This window comes from Talpa europaea (genome assembly GCF_964194135.1).
Source record: "Talpa europaea genome assembly, chromosome: 10".
NCBI lineage: Eukaryota > Metazoa > Chordata > Mammalia > Eulipotyphla > Talpidae > Talpa > Talpa europaea.
Window position 1 is genome coordinate 29,787,903 of NC_140077.1, and position 18,111 is coordinate 29,806,013.

Below are 18,111 nucleotides of genomic sequence, written 5' to 3' on the forward strand. Positions count from 1 at the left end.
ATGAGATTTTTGCAGCCAGTTAGTACAGTTCACATCAAGTGCAAATTCAGGGCTCCTTGAAATGAATGGTGGCAGTTTCTTCAGGGCACAGAGATACCAATACCTTACTGGTCAGATCAGAAAAGACGGACTCTGGCCGTGCCCACTTTTGCATCCCAGGCTGGGAAAGTGCTTTGTTTTCTATCCTGCATCTGGAAATTTCTCTCCTCTACTTTATGATCAGTAGAGAGGCAGAGAGAAAAAGAGGGAAAGAAAGAGGTACGTACAAGATGAGTAGATTGTATATTGTTTGGCTACATGGATGTGTTTTTTGAGGTCGTTTTCAGAGTTGGGTTGGTTCTTTTCATGACATTATCCAAACAGGCACAAGGGAATTAGACTCCATAAATCTTCAACATAGGACTATAACGTTCACTAACAGGCAAAACCAGCTACTTAATTCGTGGGATCCAGTGCAAGATGAAAAGTGGGCCCTTATTCAAAACCTATCAAAATGGAAAGAGAGCAGCAGCAGAGATGGAACCAAGCAGGGAGCTGTGCAAGCAGAGGGCCCCGTGTGACCGCAGAAGGCACACTCTTGAAGACCACTCAGCTCACAGACTGGCACATGCATCACTTTCTGTTGCCCCACCTGCACAAGTTTTCAGGGCATCAAACTAATGTTGGTATTTTAAAAGTGTTTTCTCTTTGGAGCCTTACACATCAAACAAAGCATCACCTTTCCGCAGTTAGATAAGGAAACTCAGGCTCCCAGGGCCTCATGTGTAATAGAACCAGGTTTCCAGTTTGATTTTCTTGGATGCCAGCACCTGGCTCTCTACCCAAGCCACGGGGAAGACCCCTTGCCCATCCCATGTGGGATACCAGAGTGCCCAAGTTAGGGGCCACATGCTTGCTGAAGGATTAAGGTTCACTGCAGCAGGAATCCTGTCCTGGGTCATTCTCTTCCCTGTCCATGCCTTTCTTTGAGAACTGGACTTCGAGGCCCTGATTGGAGTAGAAAGCCCCCTCCTGAGATCCATCTGCACTCACAGGTGGCTGGCTGCCTGGGCCCTGGTGAGGGGTACCTGACTAAAGGACACTGATCTTTCTATTTCCAGTCTATTCTAAGTTCCTCCTGCCTCAGGGTCTTTGCATAATTGGGACCCTTTCCTTCCTTTCCTTGCATAATTGGGTCCCTTCCTCTTGCCCTGAATTTTATTTCATTAACTCTAAGTCACCTTCAACTTCAATTTACCTTCATTTCCCCAGGAGCTCTCTCTTCCCTGACCCTGCAGGCTAGACCAAGGTCTTGCCCTGATTTGCTTTTACATCAAGTGCTGGGTTCCTCTTCTCCATAGTATGCAACAATATTTGTTGGCACAGATTAGATTCCTGTGTTGTTTTTTTCTTCCCACAATGGGCTGCCTGTCCCCTGAACCCTCAACTCCATTAGGTTAGGAATGCACCTTCTTCTTTGCACTGTGTCCAGCACATGCTCAGCAAGTATATATTGAGTGATTGGGCAAACAAAGCGTAATTTAGGGCATAAACTGAAGGAGCAGGAGAGTGGCAGTACCCTGATGAGTGTGTGGGGTGGGGAGGGTGTGGTCTACTTCCCACCTCAATTCCCTGCAATTCAGGATCACAAAGTAAAAATGTTTTTTCAGGCCACTGTGACATCAGCAGTTCTCCTTCCTAGGCCAGAATAGGGAAGAATCTGGTCCCAGTGCTGCTCCCTTATCTTACTTGATGTAATGGCCTCATTTTACCATAATCATTATCTTAAAGGCCCTGTCTCTGAATACAGTCAATTCTTGAGTATTGGGTGTTAAGGCTTCAATATATGCATTTTGGATGGGACACAATTCAGCTCCTAACAAGGGTCTTTGCACTTCAGTGGGAGGAACATTTGTGGGCCATTTGTAAGAGAATGTGGGGCTAAATGAAGGCAGAGGGTACACTCTTGAAGACCACTCAGGGGTGCACTGGTACAGAGAAAAGGGGTGTTTGCCTTGGGACATGGTTCAGTCCATGCCCTTTGTGGTTGCTGCTGACTCTTGGTCTGAGCTACAGAAGTGGAAGGGTTACTGATTTTCCTCCAGAATGGAGTCTGGCCTCCCATGGGGACTGGAGCACTTGGCACATTCTTCTGGTTTCAGTCACTATAAATAATCCCGCCTTCATGTGGCGTTAACAGGAGAAGACTGGGGTGTGGGGTCCTGGCTGCTGCGCTCTCATCCCACCCATATTGTTTCAATTTCCTGTCTTCCCCAACTCTCCTTGACTCCAGTGGGGAGCCCTTGGGGGTGGGGTGAAGCTGGACTTCAATCCTGGAAGCCAGCTGCTGCATCTCTGCTGCTCTTTCTCAGCTGAACCCCCGGTGGTTGTAGGAGTTGGGGCAGCCTGCAGTTCCCTCTGTGTCTGTTCATGAGGGACCTCCCTCCATAGGGGTCTGTAGGGACCTCAGAGAGGCCTGAGCAGTCAGCAAGAAATGCTCTTGGACTGATTTAACATGGTGTGTGTGTGGGCTAGATGTCCACCAGGTCAGGGAGATGCATGGGAACTGGGGGGTAGTTCTTGCTTTTTTTGTCCTGCAGGAGGGACTTATGTGGATAGTGAGGTTGTTACTAGAAAGCAGGGGCCCTCCTCAGGAATCTGGGAGTATCTTCCTGGGCTGACTTTGTCCTTTGTCACTGTAGACCTAGGGGACCTCATTCTCGTCCACAAGCTATTTGGAGTCCAGCCGAGCACAAACCTTTTTCTTCTGAATTTATTTCCATTTATTTTCTTAAGGTAACAGAAGACGATGATGGTGCTATAAACTGAATAATCATCCTCCAAATTTCTGCATTCTAATTTCTGGAACCCATTGGGTTACCTTATATGACAAAAGGCATTTTATAGATATTATTGAAGTAAGGATCTTGATGTATCCTGGAGATCCTGGTGAGTCTGCCTTCTAAGAGATGAGAAAGATACTTTTAATTCTTGAAAAAAATGAAAGAAAATTGACCCTTATGTCTTATCTCTTAAGGTGTTCAGTTTAGCAAATCAGTATGGGATGAGACTACTGCCTGGACTTTTACAACAAAGAACACGTTTTTATGTGACTCCCTTCCCCTGGGGCCTCACCTGTTGACTCAGCCTCCCCACAGTGAAAGGTTCAAATCTTTCTCCGTCTGTTTTTCATCCTCCTTCTAGTGTCCAGAGCTTTTGTTAAGTCTCAAATCAGAGCCCCAGCCCCTTTATGTGAGCAGAAGCTGACATTTGGGGCCTGAAAGCTGTGCTTTGGCAGCACCCTGTGAGGAACCTGCTAGTAGGGGTGGGAGGGCAGGAAACGGTGCTCTTTGTTCTTGTGCCCTGGGCAGCGCGAGGCTGAGGATGTGGGACCTGGTGAGAAACATCCCTGCTTGGACAGAGGGAGGCTGTGGGCATCCTGCACAAAGCACCTGCTCTGGGCTCTGCTTGCCAGGAGAAGGCACCAACTGAGTTCCTGGGCAGCAGGGCCACACTGTGCAATCCAGGATGGCAGCCTCAGGCGAGTCTAGCTAAGAATGAAGGGACAGGAAGTTGTGGGCTGGACATGGAATTCTGAAGCATCTTTCTAGTTGCTGAGAGGTTCCCTCACCCCTCCCTGTTCCTCGGCTTCATTCCTGCTCTTCAACTCTGAGGCCATCCAAGGGAACGAGAACAACGAACTGAGAAGCCCCTGTGGTTCCAGCCCCCTGGACCTAGTTTAGCCCTCTCTGACCAGTGCTGCTAACCTGCCTTGGTTGTTGGGGCAGGGGCAGGCACCTGGAAAGGCAGGTCCAGGTGTCTTGATGGAAAGCCCAGCAGAAGGGCAGCCCTCCTTGCTCCCTGACCCATGGCATTGCCCACTTGTACAGGTGGTGAAGCTGACTGAAGCAGGCCTTGGGAGGCAGGTGGTTGGGATGGGGAATGGGCTTGAAATTTTCAAGAGATTCCAAAGGTCCAAATCATTATGTGAAATCTGATTTTAAATGTCAGCAATTGATTAGAATTAAAGAAATTATCTTATAAATGAGGGCATGGGAGTCCTCCCCAAAGTAGACCTCCTTCTCCTAGGTAGAGAGAAGTTTGTGGCTGTTGGGCATGGCCTTCCTCCCTGGCCATGGACATCACTGGGCTCCTGGAGAAAAGGACCACCATGTGTCCACTGGGAGCAGAAGTGCTGTCTTCATTTTCTTCCTTTTTTTTCTCTGCAGAGGTCTGTGGTGCCCTCAATGTCACCGTGTCTCCAGGACCTGTGGTTGACTACCTGGAGGGGGAAAATGCCACTCTTCTCTGCCATGTCTCCCAGAGGAGGCGGAGGGACAGCCTGCTGGCGGTGCGCTGGTTCTTCTCGCGCCCTGACTCCCAGGAGACCTTGATGGTTAAGATGACCAAGCTCCGGGTGATACAGTTCTATGGGAATTACAGCCGCAGTGCCTACCGGCAGAGGCTGCGTCTCTCGGAGGAGAGGCGGGGGGCTCTCTACATGCTCTCCATTTTGACCCTCCAGCCAGCTGATCAAGGGCATTACTCATGCAAAGTCCAGGAAATCAGCAAGCACAGGAATAAGTGGACAGCCTGGTCCAATGGCTCTTCAGCGACAGAAATGCGAGGTAAGGATGCCTCTCCCCTCTGGGGAGAAGTGTGTGTGGGGGGGCTAGATCAGTGCATGTCCATCCTGTCCTCCAGGCCGTGGCCCCCAGGATGCCTCTGTTGGGCTAGAACACATCTTCCCAGCCTCAAAGGGTCATGGCTGTGTGAGCCAGGCAGTGGGAATGAGGATAGATCTGTATGTGGATGCAGGGAGTGATGTATATTTTAGATGTGGAAGCAGATGAGAAAGGAGCAATGCCCCATGTTAGCCCTCCCACCCCCAGGGAAACCTCCTTCCAGGCTGAAAGATTGGCCTGGCTCTGTGCTTTGCCTCCAGCCCAGGTCTGCACATCCTAGATTGCTTTGCTAGGGCACCCATGGGAAGAGGCATGCACTGGGAGGGTCTGAAGTTTCCAGGTCCCAGGGCAGGCAGGCTCATTGCTGTGATCCATCACCCAGGGGAACCGATCCAAGCTCACTGAGAAATTCATGTAAAGGTGGAAAAAGGGCCGAGGTAGCCTTCCCTTCCTAGAGGCAGGAGGGTGGGGGCTGTGTTCTGGAACATCATAGCTACTGAGTACTATAGTTGAAGGTTATATTTTATCACAGATGTTTATTCAAGAGGACTCTGCTCAGGTTTAATAAGACTTGCTATTGTGCTCTAAAATTATATCTTTGAGTGCTTTGAACTTGAATTTGGTCTCACGTAAGATCAGGAGAATCACAAAATAAAATCGATGATCCCAAGTATGAAAAAGAAGATAATTTTATTCTATACATGTAATAGAATGTTAAGAGCATTAGTGATGTTGTTTTGTTAAGCTCTTTGGAAGGGATAGACTTCAGTTGTGTAAAGGTATTTTTAATATCCTATATGAGTCAGGGACTTGTTAAAATAAATAATTTATGTGGATAGACTTTCAATAGTCTGACTTTGTCTTTGGAGCTTGCTTACTGTAATGTTCTTAAGCACAGAATGATGTATTATCTGAAATGTTGTGTTCTTTTTCTACTTAGGCAAATTAATTCAAGAAAACAAATGACTATTAGTATAAATATGTATTTTGGCATAGAAAACAGAAAAATCAGATGACCAAAGGCTGAAAGGGGATCTACTCTGAATATCATTTGGCTCTAAAACTTAAGGTCTTATAGATGCCCTTTTTATTTTTATGTCACGGTGTATTCTGGATGTGCACCTTCACTCTATTGGCAGGAACTGTTCTCTGCCAGTTAGAATAGACAGTTTCCCCACGTCTAAGGGAGTGCAGTCATTTTGTTTATTAGCTAATGCAAATCTACTTTCAGTGTGAAACTGGTTCCTTCTGGAATGTTTGAGTACTTGCTCCAAAAACCTGAGGTAGTTCTTAACACTTTACTGGAAATAAAAACCGCCTTCTCCTTCCCTCCTCTCCCCCATTCCCTCTTTCTTTCTTTCTTTCTCTTTTTTTTTAAAGATTTATTTATTTATTTACACAAGCACTGGGTACAGTCAGAAGCACGGGAGGGTGAGAGAATTCACCAGAGCCAGAGCGGGGAACAGAACAGGCAGACCGATGAAATACACTGCTGAGGGGAGCAGCGGGCGCAGCAGGAGAGGTCTGCGTGCCTTGTGGGACCCTCGCTGGCAGCCGGGGATCGAATCGGTGCTGCAGAGGCTGCAGGCAGCTCCGCAGCCCAGTGCTCAACCGCTGCGCCACCAGGGGAGTCCCTCCCCCATTCCCTCTTTCACTCAGAAACCCCTTTCTTTTCTTCCCCTTCCATGCCAGGGCCCTACAGTTTCTGTTTCTTCCCCTCCTCCTCTCTTCTTTCTACTCATTGTTTCATTATTATTATTTTGGCTGTATTCATTGTATGCAATTTATTCAAGTGACACTGGTTTACACGCTATATATAATTCAGATGTGAAGGGTCACACCTCTTTAGATTGTGTGTTCCATACTACACCCACCACCAAGGCACCCATAGTCATTCACTGCCTCTTCCCTTCTTTCTCCTCTGTCTTTTTGTCTCTGTCTGGTGTTCACTCTCACACATATCGCCCTGATATCTCACTTAGAAGTGGTTCTAACCTCACAGCAGAACTAAGCTTATCCTGCTCCTCACACTCCCTCAGCCTCTTGGGAGGGCCATGGTTTTCTGATTGGAAGATTTAAAACTGTAGGGAGCTTTCTATGACCATGCTTTCTAGAACCTTCTACCTAACTACTGAGGAATATGCTGAGGGGGTTAAGGAAGGGTAGCCCCAAGTAAGTAATCTGAAAGCAGACTGACTTGTTTAGGTTGGAGTGTGTCCGTCCCAGACTGGGGAAATGTGTCCAGGCTTGACTGGCTGAACTTCCTGGCCAAGGTGGGGGATGGACTGGGCTCCAGCCTCTGGGCACCTTTCCCTGGCCTTTTGCTTTGTTCATTTCCAGGGACCTTGTTTTCCTAAATCTCTACCTCATGTGAATAGTTGTTATATGGAAAGCAAGAACACAAACAGCACAATGAAAAGTTCTGTGAGTTAATGTGTGTGGCTTGGAATATTAAATAGAAACTTCCAGAGATGTTTTTGGAGTGAGTCTTCCCCTGCCCCCCTCTAGGGCCCATAGTCCCTCTTTTCTAATAACTCACTTTGCTTTCGTTCCTATAGGCTGCTATAGCCATCCACGGGAGAGGACGCTTTCCTTGGAAATACATCTTAATGCTACTCCCCACCCCCTGCCCTTGACTATGGACTGTCATGTGCTCTTTCTTGCAGTATTCTTAGTATGTAATAAAATTGCTTGTCTTTTGCTGTAAATTCCCAGAAAGAAAGGCTGAAGCATGGTGTCCTCATCTCACTGTTACAAATGGAAGTTGACTTGGGCTGATCCACTTAACGAATGGTTTCTGGCACAGAGCAAATGTCCTAGGAGCTTTGGTTCTGATGTCCACATGTTGGTTGTTTTTTATTGTAAAATAATATAGTTCAATTAGAGAAGGCATGAACAAATGCTGAAAGCGTTTAAAGAAGAAAGTATAAATTATTTACATTATCTCCACCCAGGCATAACTTAATATTTCAATGTAAATCCTTCTAGTCATCTTTATGCAAATAAAAATTAAAATGCTAATTTCAGTTATACCATAAATACTGTTTTGTGGCTGACTTTTCTCACATTACTTAGTACTGTGTATATTTGCCTTTATTGCTAAATATGCTTCCATAACAGAACTGTGATGGTGGGATGATTGTGTCATTCCATGATACAGATGTACCACAATTTAACTTCCTAGTTAATATAATTGGACATTTAAGGTGTTCTCAATCCCTTGTCAATAAATTCCTACAGGTCCCTGTCTTTAGAATAAAGTTCTCAAATAAAACTGCCATGTCCATAGGTATACTCAATTTAAAATATATAATTGAAAGAGGTGAATTAACCTCTAAAGTAGCTAATCAATTTTTAGTCCCATCAGCACTGAAAATGTCTCCCCCCCTCCATGGATTGGTGTACATAATATGTACTTTTTTGAGGGTGGTGATGGTGAGGATGGTGATTAAGAATGATTGGACTAATACCTGGTTCACTGTTGCCCCTCAACGAATAATGAATGAAATACTCTTGGATGGCACCTCTTACTGTGAATGCTTCAAGGTAGGCATTACTTGGTGATAATACCGCCTTCTTTGGGAGACCTCACCCCTCTTCCTGTGGCCTATGCCAAGTGTACATCTTATTTGGGGTCTCTTATCTACCCTTCCTGTTCTAGCAGCCTTCTTTACTTGCCAGCCATGGAGAAATCTCTCACGATAGGGTCTTGTAGCTTCTGTTAATGCTCTTAGCACAACATTTTGTAGCTTTTTTTGTAACCTGCTGTGACAGACATGATGTAAAAAAATATGTAAAAGAGTCTAATGATATAAAAACCAAAAGTGTGAAAGTCTCTTTTCCCTGTTACACCCTAATGTCCTCAGCTTTGCTGTATGCCCAAAGGTAATCATTGTCAGTGATTTGGTTTCGCTCTTTCAAGCCCTTTCCATTGGCATTCATGCACATCCACACACAGAATTTTAACAATCTTATACTTAATGCTTCATAAGTATTGTGGATAATATGTTTTTTTTTTTTTTTTTGTAATTGCTATTACATAGCAAGATAATACTCACTGCGTCCTATTGTTCCCCAGGTGATGAGCACTTAGAAAATTTCTAATTTTTCATTAACACAGCCAGTGCTTCATTGTATACATTTCAGTGAGCATGATTGTATACATTTCTAAGTGTTACTGTTGGTTAGATTCCTGGAAAGAGAATTGCTGGGCCTAAGGCTATGCACATTAAATTTTTAATAGGCAATGCCAAAATGCTCTCCAAAAAAACTTTTCACATTTGTACTCTGACCATGATTGCATGATAGTGTCTATTTCCCTGAAGCCTCATTAACAATCAATATTATTAATCTTTTTCATTATTTATCACAATAATGGGAAAATAATATTTCATAGTTTTAATTTCTGTTATATTCAGTACTATGTAATTTAATTTCAATTATTTAATTCATTTATTAATGAGATTGAACATCTCCTCATATGTTTATTGGCTATTTAAAAATATTTTTCTGTGAGTTGCCTGTCTATGATCTTTGCCTACTTTTCAACTAGTTGCTATCCTTTTCATATTTTTATAGATACACACACACATACCCATATACATATATACACATGTACATATATACACATGCATGTATGTATATATTTCTGATCATTAACCTCTAGCAGAGGTACAAAATTTTTTTTCTTGTTTATTTCCTATCTTTCAACTTTGTTTTCTTTTACCACATCTTACATTTTCAGTATATTTATATAGTCAAATTTACCATTTTTTCCCTTTATGGTATTCCTTTCTTTAGTAGTATTTTTTCTTGAGATGTAATTTATATTCAATTATACATTACCTTGATTTTGTGCCTTATCATGGAAACTGTTTCCCACCCAAGCTTATAAAAGTTGACTTCAATATTTTTCATTAATACTTTTCAAGAATTAAAAGAAAGTTACTCCTTTCTTTCCATTTTAAGGTGTGCTGTAGTAAGTTTATTTTTTGTTTCTAAATGACTACCTTGTTGCCCCCTCATCATCTATTGTATAGGTAAATTTTCCCTGCTTGAAATATCACATTTTTTATAACTACCATCCTATATTTAAATTAACCTCACATACCTCATCAATATAGTGCTATTTTAGTCATTCAGGAATAGGGCTGGTCTCAGGAATAGGGCTGGTCTTGCCCATTTTTTTAATTTAGTTTTTCCTTTAGGTGATTCTACTTTGTAAAAATTTTGCTGGGCTTTGATTTTATTAGGACTTTGTTGACTTTGTAAATGACTTTGGCATGGGTCTGTACACTTACACGTCTTTATGATTTTTAATGTTCTGACCCAGGTACCTGTTGTGTTACTTCATGTGTTCAGTTTGGTTATTTTTGTTTTATCTTTCAGAAAGATTTCTTCATGTAAGTCTTGAAATTTGTGTTAAGTTTGTTGCTACATATTTTATACTTGTAATTGGGATTTTTCTCTCCCTATACACACACACACACACACACACACACATACACGTCTCAAATTAAAAATTTAAATTCAATTTAAAATTGTTTATTGCTGGGGTAGAAAAGTATTTGTATTGTGTTTGGCAATGTAATGAGTTATATTATTATTTAAGATGTAGTATTTTTCAATTGTTTCTCAACAATGCCTATAAGTATATATCTCATTACGTTTTCTAACTTTCTTATATTGTCCAGTACTTTAGAGATAGTGAGTCATCCACTCTTTTTTGTGTTGTTAGTACTGGGAATTTTGGCTTTTCCATTTGGGCTTTTATCTTGACCACATTCTTCCACACGGCTACTGTTAGAGGTTGTCAGTTACCTTACTCAAAAGCCAGCTTTGACATATCCATGACTTTTTCATGATCTCCATTTATAAACCTATCAGATAAGCAATTGGTGTCAACTTAATACTCTCTCTTAGTAATTTACCTTTTCCTTTTTTAATTTCTTAAAACCTATATTTAAAATTCCATTCCAAAGAAATGAGCTACTAAGCTCATGAGCTACTAAAAAAAAGATGAATGGAATAATATGGAAACAATCCGGAAAGGCTACATACTGTGTGATACCAACTACATGACATTCTGGGATAGATAAAACTATAGAAACAGCAAAAAGAACACTAATTACCAGAGGTTGCAGGGCAAGGAGGGGTAAATAAGTGGAGCACGTAGGATTTTGCAGGGAAAACATTCAGTATGGTAGTGCAATGGTGGCTACATGTCATTATACATTTGTTTAAACCCATGGAATATATAACAGAAAGAATAAACTATGGATTTGGAATGATTATGATATGTCAGTTTTGACTGATCAGTTGCCAGTGTACCACTCTGGGGGAGGGGGATTGATATGTGGGAACTGAGGGATATGGAAAATCTATGTACATACCTCTCAATTTTTCTCTGAACTTACAGCAGCTCTAAAAAAAATCTTAATTAAAAAAATCCACTCTAGAAACCTGTCAGAGATAGTCAAAAAGTCCATTAGCTTATAGTTTTAAAACCTACTTTCTTACTTTTCTTTTAAATCAAGACATGCCTTTAGCCTTTTAGACTCTTTCCTAGCCATTTAGAATCAGGACATGTCAACTTTTCCTTAACTGGAGTTCTTTCGGGCTTGTGAGTGATCACCACTTAGGAAAGGTGAGAAGTCCTTCTCGCGGTATGAATGGGATGAGAATGTGGTCATTGAGCCCACTGGCTGCAAAGGTCATTACTGAGAAAGTGCAGTTGCCAGATTATTAAATAAATAAACCTCATCAATACAATCAGGGTGCCATGGACACTGATTAAAGTCTAACATCTTTACATTGTTTATATATATATTACAGTGGAGTTAAGTCTATTAATATAACACCAGTCCTTAGCACTTGTCTTTGATTTGCTCATTTGAGTGGTAGAGAAAGATATGGAGGCAGAATCCTGGAAGGGGTATCCAGGGAATTGTGTATTACCCTCAACCTGTGATATCTCTGCTGCAACCTGAAGATGGGGACCCTCACAAAGTCCAGCTCATCAGTCATGTGCATGTAAAGTACCTGAGGGGTGTGTGAAAAATGAAGAAAATGTGGAACTTAAAACCCAAAACCAACCAAGTAGCCAACCCATGCAAATCTGCAGTGTTAATTGCTTTACTTTGCTCTACATATATTTGAGTGTCCCTTAAATCCAGGTAAATCTTTGAGAATGTATGTATGGTGACAAAAAAAGAACATTATTGGGAAAAAATCGACATTAATAAGTGATTTTTTCCCCCCTAGAGATACTGTTGAATTTGTTTGAATAAGAAATGTAGATTGTCTTAACTTGGGGCAAAGCATAAGTTGCCTTTTTATGTTTTAATTGTGCAAATCATTAAAATATGTTGGAGAGTGGGGATTTTGAAGAATGGGAAGTTGTTAAGTTGGGTTTATCTGCAAAATGTGTGTGTGAGAGATTGTGGGAGGGAGAGGCCAGGGATTGTTGTGGCACAAAATGACTTGATAAATAATGAAAACCTCTGTGACCCTCTGGGTGACAATGGAGTCACACTCAGCTTATTTTCGGGTGTCTATCATATCAGATGAACTTGTCAAAGTCCTTTTTACTACCAAAAGTAGAAGGAAAGGCAAGAAAATATGTAATTTCTTCAATTTTTTGTGTCATGCAACCATTTTATTGAGTGAAAAGTGCTGCCTGCAGTGAAAATGGATAGAAAAGTCCTAAGTAATGTGTGTTTTGAGACAGATTTCCAGTGGAGAACAGGAGGGGTAATGTTAGCTTTTATTTCATTTAATTGTTTTATCAATGACATTGAAAAAGAGCCCATGTCACCCTAATGAACTTTACAGAAGTGCAAAATTGGGAAATGTTCTTAATGTCAATAAGGAGTAAAACATAATAAAAAGGAATCCAGAGAGCTAAGAAATGCAGGCAGGAAATAACAGAATGAGATTCAATTTGGAAAAATGGCAGGGTAATACATTTGGGGGAAATGAATCTTAGGTGCTATTGGGAGTCACAGGAGTCTAGGAGGCTGCGCCTGTGGAGGCACTGTGATGATGGTGGCTGTGAATTACACGTGCATCTGCAGTGTGAGGCGGTGGCACCAACACTCCGTATTCTTTCCATCCACGTGCAAGTTGGTCTGGTGTCCCTGAGCAGTAAAGCAATTGCAATGTACTGCCCTGGTGAGACACTAATGTGGACTCCATGGCCTATTTGGGGAGCCTTGTTTTTTGAAAGGTAGATTCAAACTAGAGCAAAGTGGCAAAAAAGATAAGGAAATGAGAATCGTCTTTCAGAGACATGATATGATCAGTTCAGCGGAGGACGCCTTGCTGAGCTCAGCAAGAAATTGCTCAGAAAATAATATGGACCACAGTGTTCAGCAGTGGGCATTTTACTGAGTAACCTGCTCTGTACCCTCCAGATGCTGGGAACTTGGGGACATATGGGTGGATTTGTCTGTAGGAGTGGTAGATACACAAGCAGACACAGGATCACATCTAAGTATCATGATGTTCATGGGGCATGTGTGGAAGCAAAGGTGCACCCCTAAGGATGTGGGAGAAGGCAGTGCTTTTGCTGACAATCGCCATACTCAGGGAAGTGGTGGGGGTCCTATAATAGTAGGTCAGGACCTTTGTGGCCTGAGCAGGGGAGGTGGAGCAGGGTGAGCCTGGGTAACTAGGGGAGACAGGCAGAGCTGCTGGTGGAGGGGCTTATAAACCAAACATTAAGGAATTTACAATTGTTTTTGTAGGCCAGTATTCTCAACCTTGCTTAATGAAAGAATCACTTCATAGCATACAGATTCCCAAGAATTTGTCCTGGAGATTCTGGTCTGCTAGGTCTGGTTTGAAATTTGAATATTTAACATATAGGCTAGGTGATTTGATCACCTGGTAGTGTGGGAGCTTTTTCATTTTTGGAAAGCCTAGGAAGCATTTAAAGTGCTTTGAAAGATCTTTTCTATTGGCTGCTTGGGATGTAGATTTTAGATGAACCACACTAAAGGGTGAAGAGACAGTCTTTTGTAGTTGCCTATGACTAAATTTGGCAGTTGAATGGAGAGATATTAAAAGGTTAATGAGAAGTCTTTAATGATTGCCTGGATCTGAACAAGAGAAAGCTTTGGGATGACACCCGAAAGTCTAACTCAGTATGTGTAAGGTGGTGTCCGCAACTGGCAGAAGGTCTACATGGGGTGAAGCTGGCCCACAGGGGAAGTTTAGGATTGACAGTGAGGTGGTGGGATCCATTCTTGATTGGATGTCTTATGGGTACTTCTGTTCTTCCATTACTGACACACCATGTCCCCACATGTCTTTCACCCTCCCTTTACCGTGTCCCCAAATCCAAGTATTTGCTGGTTATATTACGTCCCCTGCTCTCTTTACATCTTTGACTTCCCTTTGCTGCCTCTGTCTGCCCCAAGCTTTGGGGATCTCCCTTCCTTTGTGCCTTTTCCATCCAGATAGATGTCCCCATGGCCCCTACACTTGTCTTTCCTGGGCACTGGTCTGGCCTGGTCTCTCCCAGGTCATGCAGATCCTGTAGAGTTCTAAGCATGAGAACAGCCCAGGGGAATGAGAGGCTGGACTAGCCCTGAAGCCTGCTTTTTCTACAGATGCCAAAAGAAGAGTTTCCAGGTTGAAGCGTGAGGTCTGTGTGACTTTCAGTGGCTGGCAGACTCCATCACTCTCCTGCTACCATAGGTCCCCTCAGTGGCCACCAAGCTTTGAGATGGGCCAGTTTGCAGGCTGAGGGCTCTATGTGGGCCCTTCGCACCAGGGACAGTGGACATCTAGGGTTCATAATAGTGACATTGTTCATTTTAGGCTTCTGTTCTTAGGGGTATAGCAGCTTTGATGCCCAGACCTCATAAAAAATGAACCTCAGTGGCTTTTCTGTTTAATTCTGTAACACACAGACTCAGAAACAGTTCAATATTCTGAGAGGAAATGAACCTCCATGTTTTCAGATGGCCACATGTTCATCCACAGCGAAAATGCTAATATCAGAAGCAATTTCAAAAGGCTGTATAATCAGTATTTCAATTTAACCCCAAATAACATATTTTAACAAACCAAATTGCTATTTGACTTAAGAGTATTTAAGTAAGCTTACATGTGGGGAGTAGACAAAGCAAATGTAAACTCTGTTACCCTAAAGGTATTTGGGGGCAAAGATGAAATTATAATGTAATTTCTTATCTGGCTATTTAACCTGAAAAATGTTAGAGGGAATTTAATAATTGGATCTGAAAGTACTACCACAGGGAACTGATATTTCAAGTTTCAGTGAAAGAAATTAAATAATTCCTTTTCCTCCAGAGACATGGAATAGATAATTAGGAATGAGATTTACCAAACATTTAGTGGTACTGCTTAATTAAGCAAGCACATATCTCGATGTTTAAAGTGTCAACAGGTCCAGACCCTCAAAGGAAGCAAATTGACAACTGGAGTGTAATTTAAACACCACTTGAAACAACTCATCATTGTACTTACCTTCATTCCAACTGCCATGGTCTTGGGTGAATTTAGAGATTGAAAACTTAATCTGATCAAACATGTATGAAACCCCAGCTTGTGAGCCTATCATCATTGTGCCTTGCCCAGGGAGGTAAGGTAGAGAGGTTTAATCCCTACCCTCTGGGTCCTCAGCTTCACAATCTGGAGGAGGAGACATATGTAGATATTGGTGGATATCTGATTGACATCCAGAGAGCTAATAAAAAGAGAGTGTTAAAGGACGGTCCAGAAGTAAGGATACATTGCTGGGGGGTATATGAGAAGGTTCCATGGGAAAGGTGTGTCTCTCTGAGACCACAGGTTGAGGAGGGCTATGAGAGCTATGGGCCATTTCCTGTCAGGAGACAAAGCAGTCTGAGCAAAGGTGTGGGCAGAGAACTTGCAGGTAATGTGGTGGATTTGGATGCATGTTTATTGTTGGTGAGGGCCAGCAGTGGGGAGTGTTAGAGCAAAGGCTGACATATGGACCTGGCTGGTGACCTTAACTCCAGGGACCCTGCCAGATTTTTAAATGCACCCTTATACCTGGTACAACTCAAGCTGCACAGAAGGACTCTCTCTCTATATATATATACCTTATTCTGGAGCTGTATCTGCAGAGAGCCAGTTTCCAAGTCCTAAGTTTCAGTACTTCCTAAGCACCATTTGGGGGCATACACATGGCCTTTGTATTTTGTAGCTGATTCTATCTCAAAATGTGACCTTTTCCAACTGCCTTGTCACAATGAGAAGTCTATTAAATATGCTGGTTTTTTTGGCTTGCTCTTTTGCTTTGTTTGCTTTGTTTTCTAGAATTTGTCTTAGAATAAATGCAAAAGGAAAGAGTAACTTGAAATAAACAAAGTTGGGAGTTCTGTTTCTCATCAGCTGCTCCATGCAGGTCACGCAGAGGTCCTACTCACAATCTATGGCCTTATCCGAGTCCCAAGAGAGGCTGCCTTTGGTGTAAGTCTTGGAGGGGCAGGGAGAAAAGGAAGCCACAAGCAAAATTCTAGAGCAGAAACAGAGATGGTCTCTGTGTTTCTCTAGGGTTGCAGTCACCTTCCTGAGAAAATGGATCACTTATAAATAGTGGGGACACAGATACGTTGTCAGTTTTATTTTCCCTCGGGAAACCAGCCTACTGTTGAATAAGAAGAGCCAAGGAACTGAGTATACTAATTTTTGAAATTGGAGCAAAGGTGTTTTCTCATATTTATTTTATTTAAGGGTCTGTTCTTGTGTGTACTTTATGTCACCAACCTCTCTCTTCCCTTTATATTTTTCTCTCTTTTTGATCTATGCAAGGTGCTGCCTGAGGAAACTGAGGCTGGGTAGCATCTGCTCTCCAAGCTTCTATGCCCTCTGGGTGTAAATTAGGTCTAAATGCTGTGGATCAGGATCTTAAATTTCTGTCCCTCTCCTTTCAACTTGAAAGAAACTTAAGAACCATCTGCTTAAGGTCTTGGGACTTCCTGACTCTTCCTTAGGTTTTGCTGCTATTCTAGTTTTCCCTGGATTAAATGGAAGACACACTGATTTGGTTTCAAGTACTGGGCCTTGTGCTAGACTGGGTGGGAGATTAAGACCCAGAGTCTGGTTTCTCATGGCTTGAATTCCCTCTGTCTCTTGGACACAGTGCTTACCTCTCTACAGGAGTATGGGATATAGGGTCTCTCCAAATGGGGTCCTGCAGCCTCAAACCTCAGACTCTTCTGAAAGCTTTGCTCCCTAAACATGCAAATCTTCAAGCCCTACCAACCTTTCTGTATAGCCAGTAATTCAGAGGTGATGCCTGGGAATTTCTATTTTAACAAGAGTCCCAATCAGTCCCGAACACTGAAGTTTTAGAGATCTCGATCTTTGGACTAAATGAGGGCAAACAGCTATGGTTAAGATCTGTGGCATCTGAGAGCCCAGCCTTACTAGCAGTAAAAATAGAAAGGTCAAGGGGTACCTCCCAACTCTGGGCCAGTCTTTCCCTATCCTTGCCACTGCACCCTGTGGCCTGCATCCCAGAAGACTTTCTGTGTCAGAAACATATACCTTACTATGGTTGCAATTTAAGCTCCTTTAATTGTAGGATTCCTTGTTAAAGGAGTGGGGCGATAGATAAGCAGGTGGGAAAGAATTCTGAGGGAATTGGAGCCTTCCCAGGGCCTATCAAAACCGTCAACCATCTGCTCTGAGGATGGCCAGGTCCTCAGTATCATTGGTGAATATGAGCCTGGGAAGGCCCCAGTGGACATTGTCACAGGGTCTTCATGTGACCTCAGGGATACTGTCTGCCACACGGCGTGAAACATGCCCTTCCCAGGGGAATCAGTGGGATGTTCTGTCCAAGTTAGGGATTAAAACTCTCAGTTTCACACCTCTCTGAGTGATGGTTTCCTGCAGGTCCCATCAGAGGGGACTGGACTAAGATTCTCTCTTTCCAACCTGCTTCCTCCAGATATAAGTCAGATAGGATCAGTTTGTGTCGGTACCTCTGGGCTGCATTCTTCTAGAACATTTGATCCTGTTCCCACTTTCAACCAGTTCTTCCTGGAGGGGCCGTGATGTAGTGGATTGCACAACTTGCTCCTTATTGGATTTCATCTGATTCTGTTCTCTTGTGGAGGGGTCCCATGATGCCCTGCAGCACTGTCCCCTGGGCTACCACCTGGACAGAAGATCAGCTATGTTCTGCCCACTGGGCATGAGGGTTCCAAGGAAATCACATAGCAGTCAATAGGTCAGCTGATGACTTAGCTTTTGTGTACTCTTTTCCTTTCTTCTCTACTGTTAGCCTGAAGTAATGGATAAATGGGCATAGGAGTCAGAAATCAAAATGCCCACTTCACTTCTGATAAAGCTATATTGAGAAAGGCAGTTTGGCACTGAGGCCAAATTGAGCTTCCACTGCTTCCCTGATGAGTTGTAATTTCCTCCTTGCCCTCTTGTAGAC

The 18,111-nt window shown here is 42.8% G+C and overlaps 1 protein-coding gene across 1 annotated transcript in view; it reads left to right on the forward strand.

The window, feature by feature from the left end:
• VSTM4 (V-set and transmembrane domain containing 4) overlaps positions 1 to 18,111 on the forward strand; it is a gene marked incomplete at both ends in the record, with an annotated part of 76,695 nt that overhangs the window by 4,002 nt on the left and 54,582 nt on the right. The window contains one exon of the mRNA XM_084245658.1: positions 4,209 to 4,607. Within this exon, the coding sequence (XP_084101784.1) occupies positions 4,209 to 4,607 (399 nt within the window). The remainder of the gene's footprint in view (positions 1 to 4,208; positions 4,608 to 18,111) is intronic.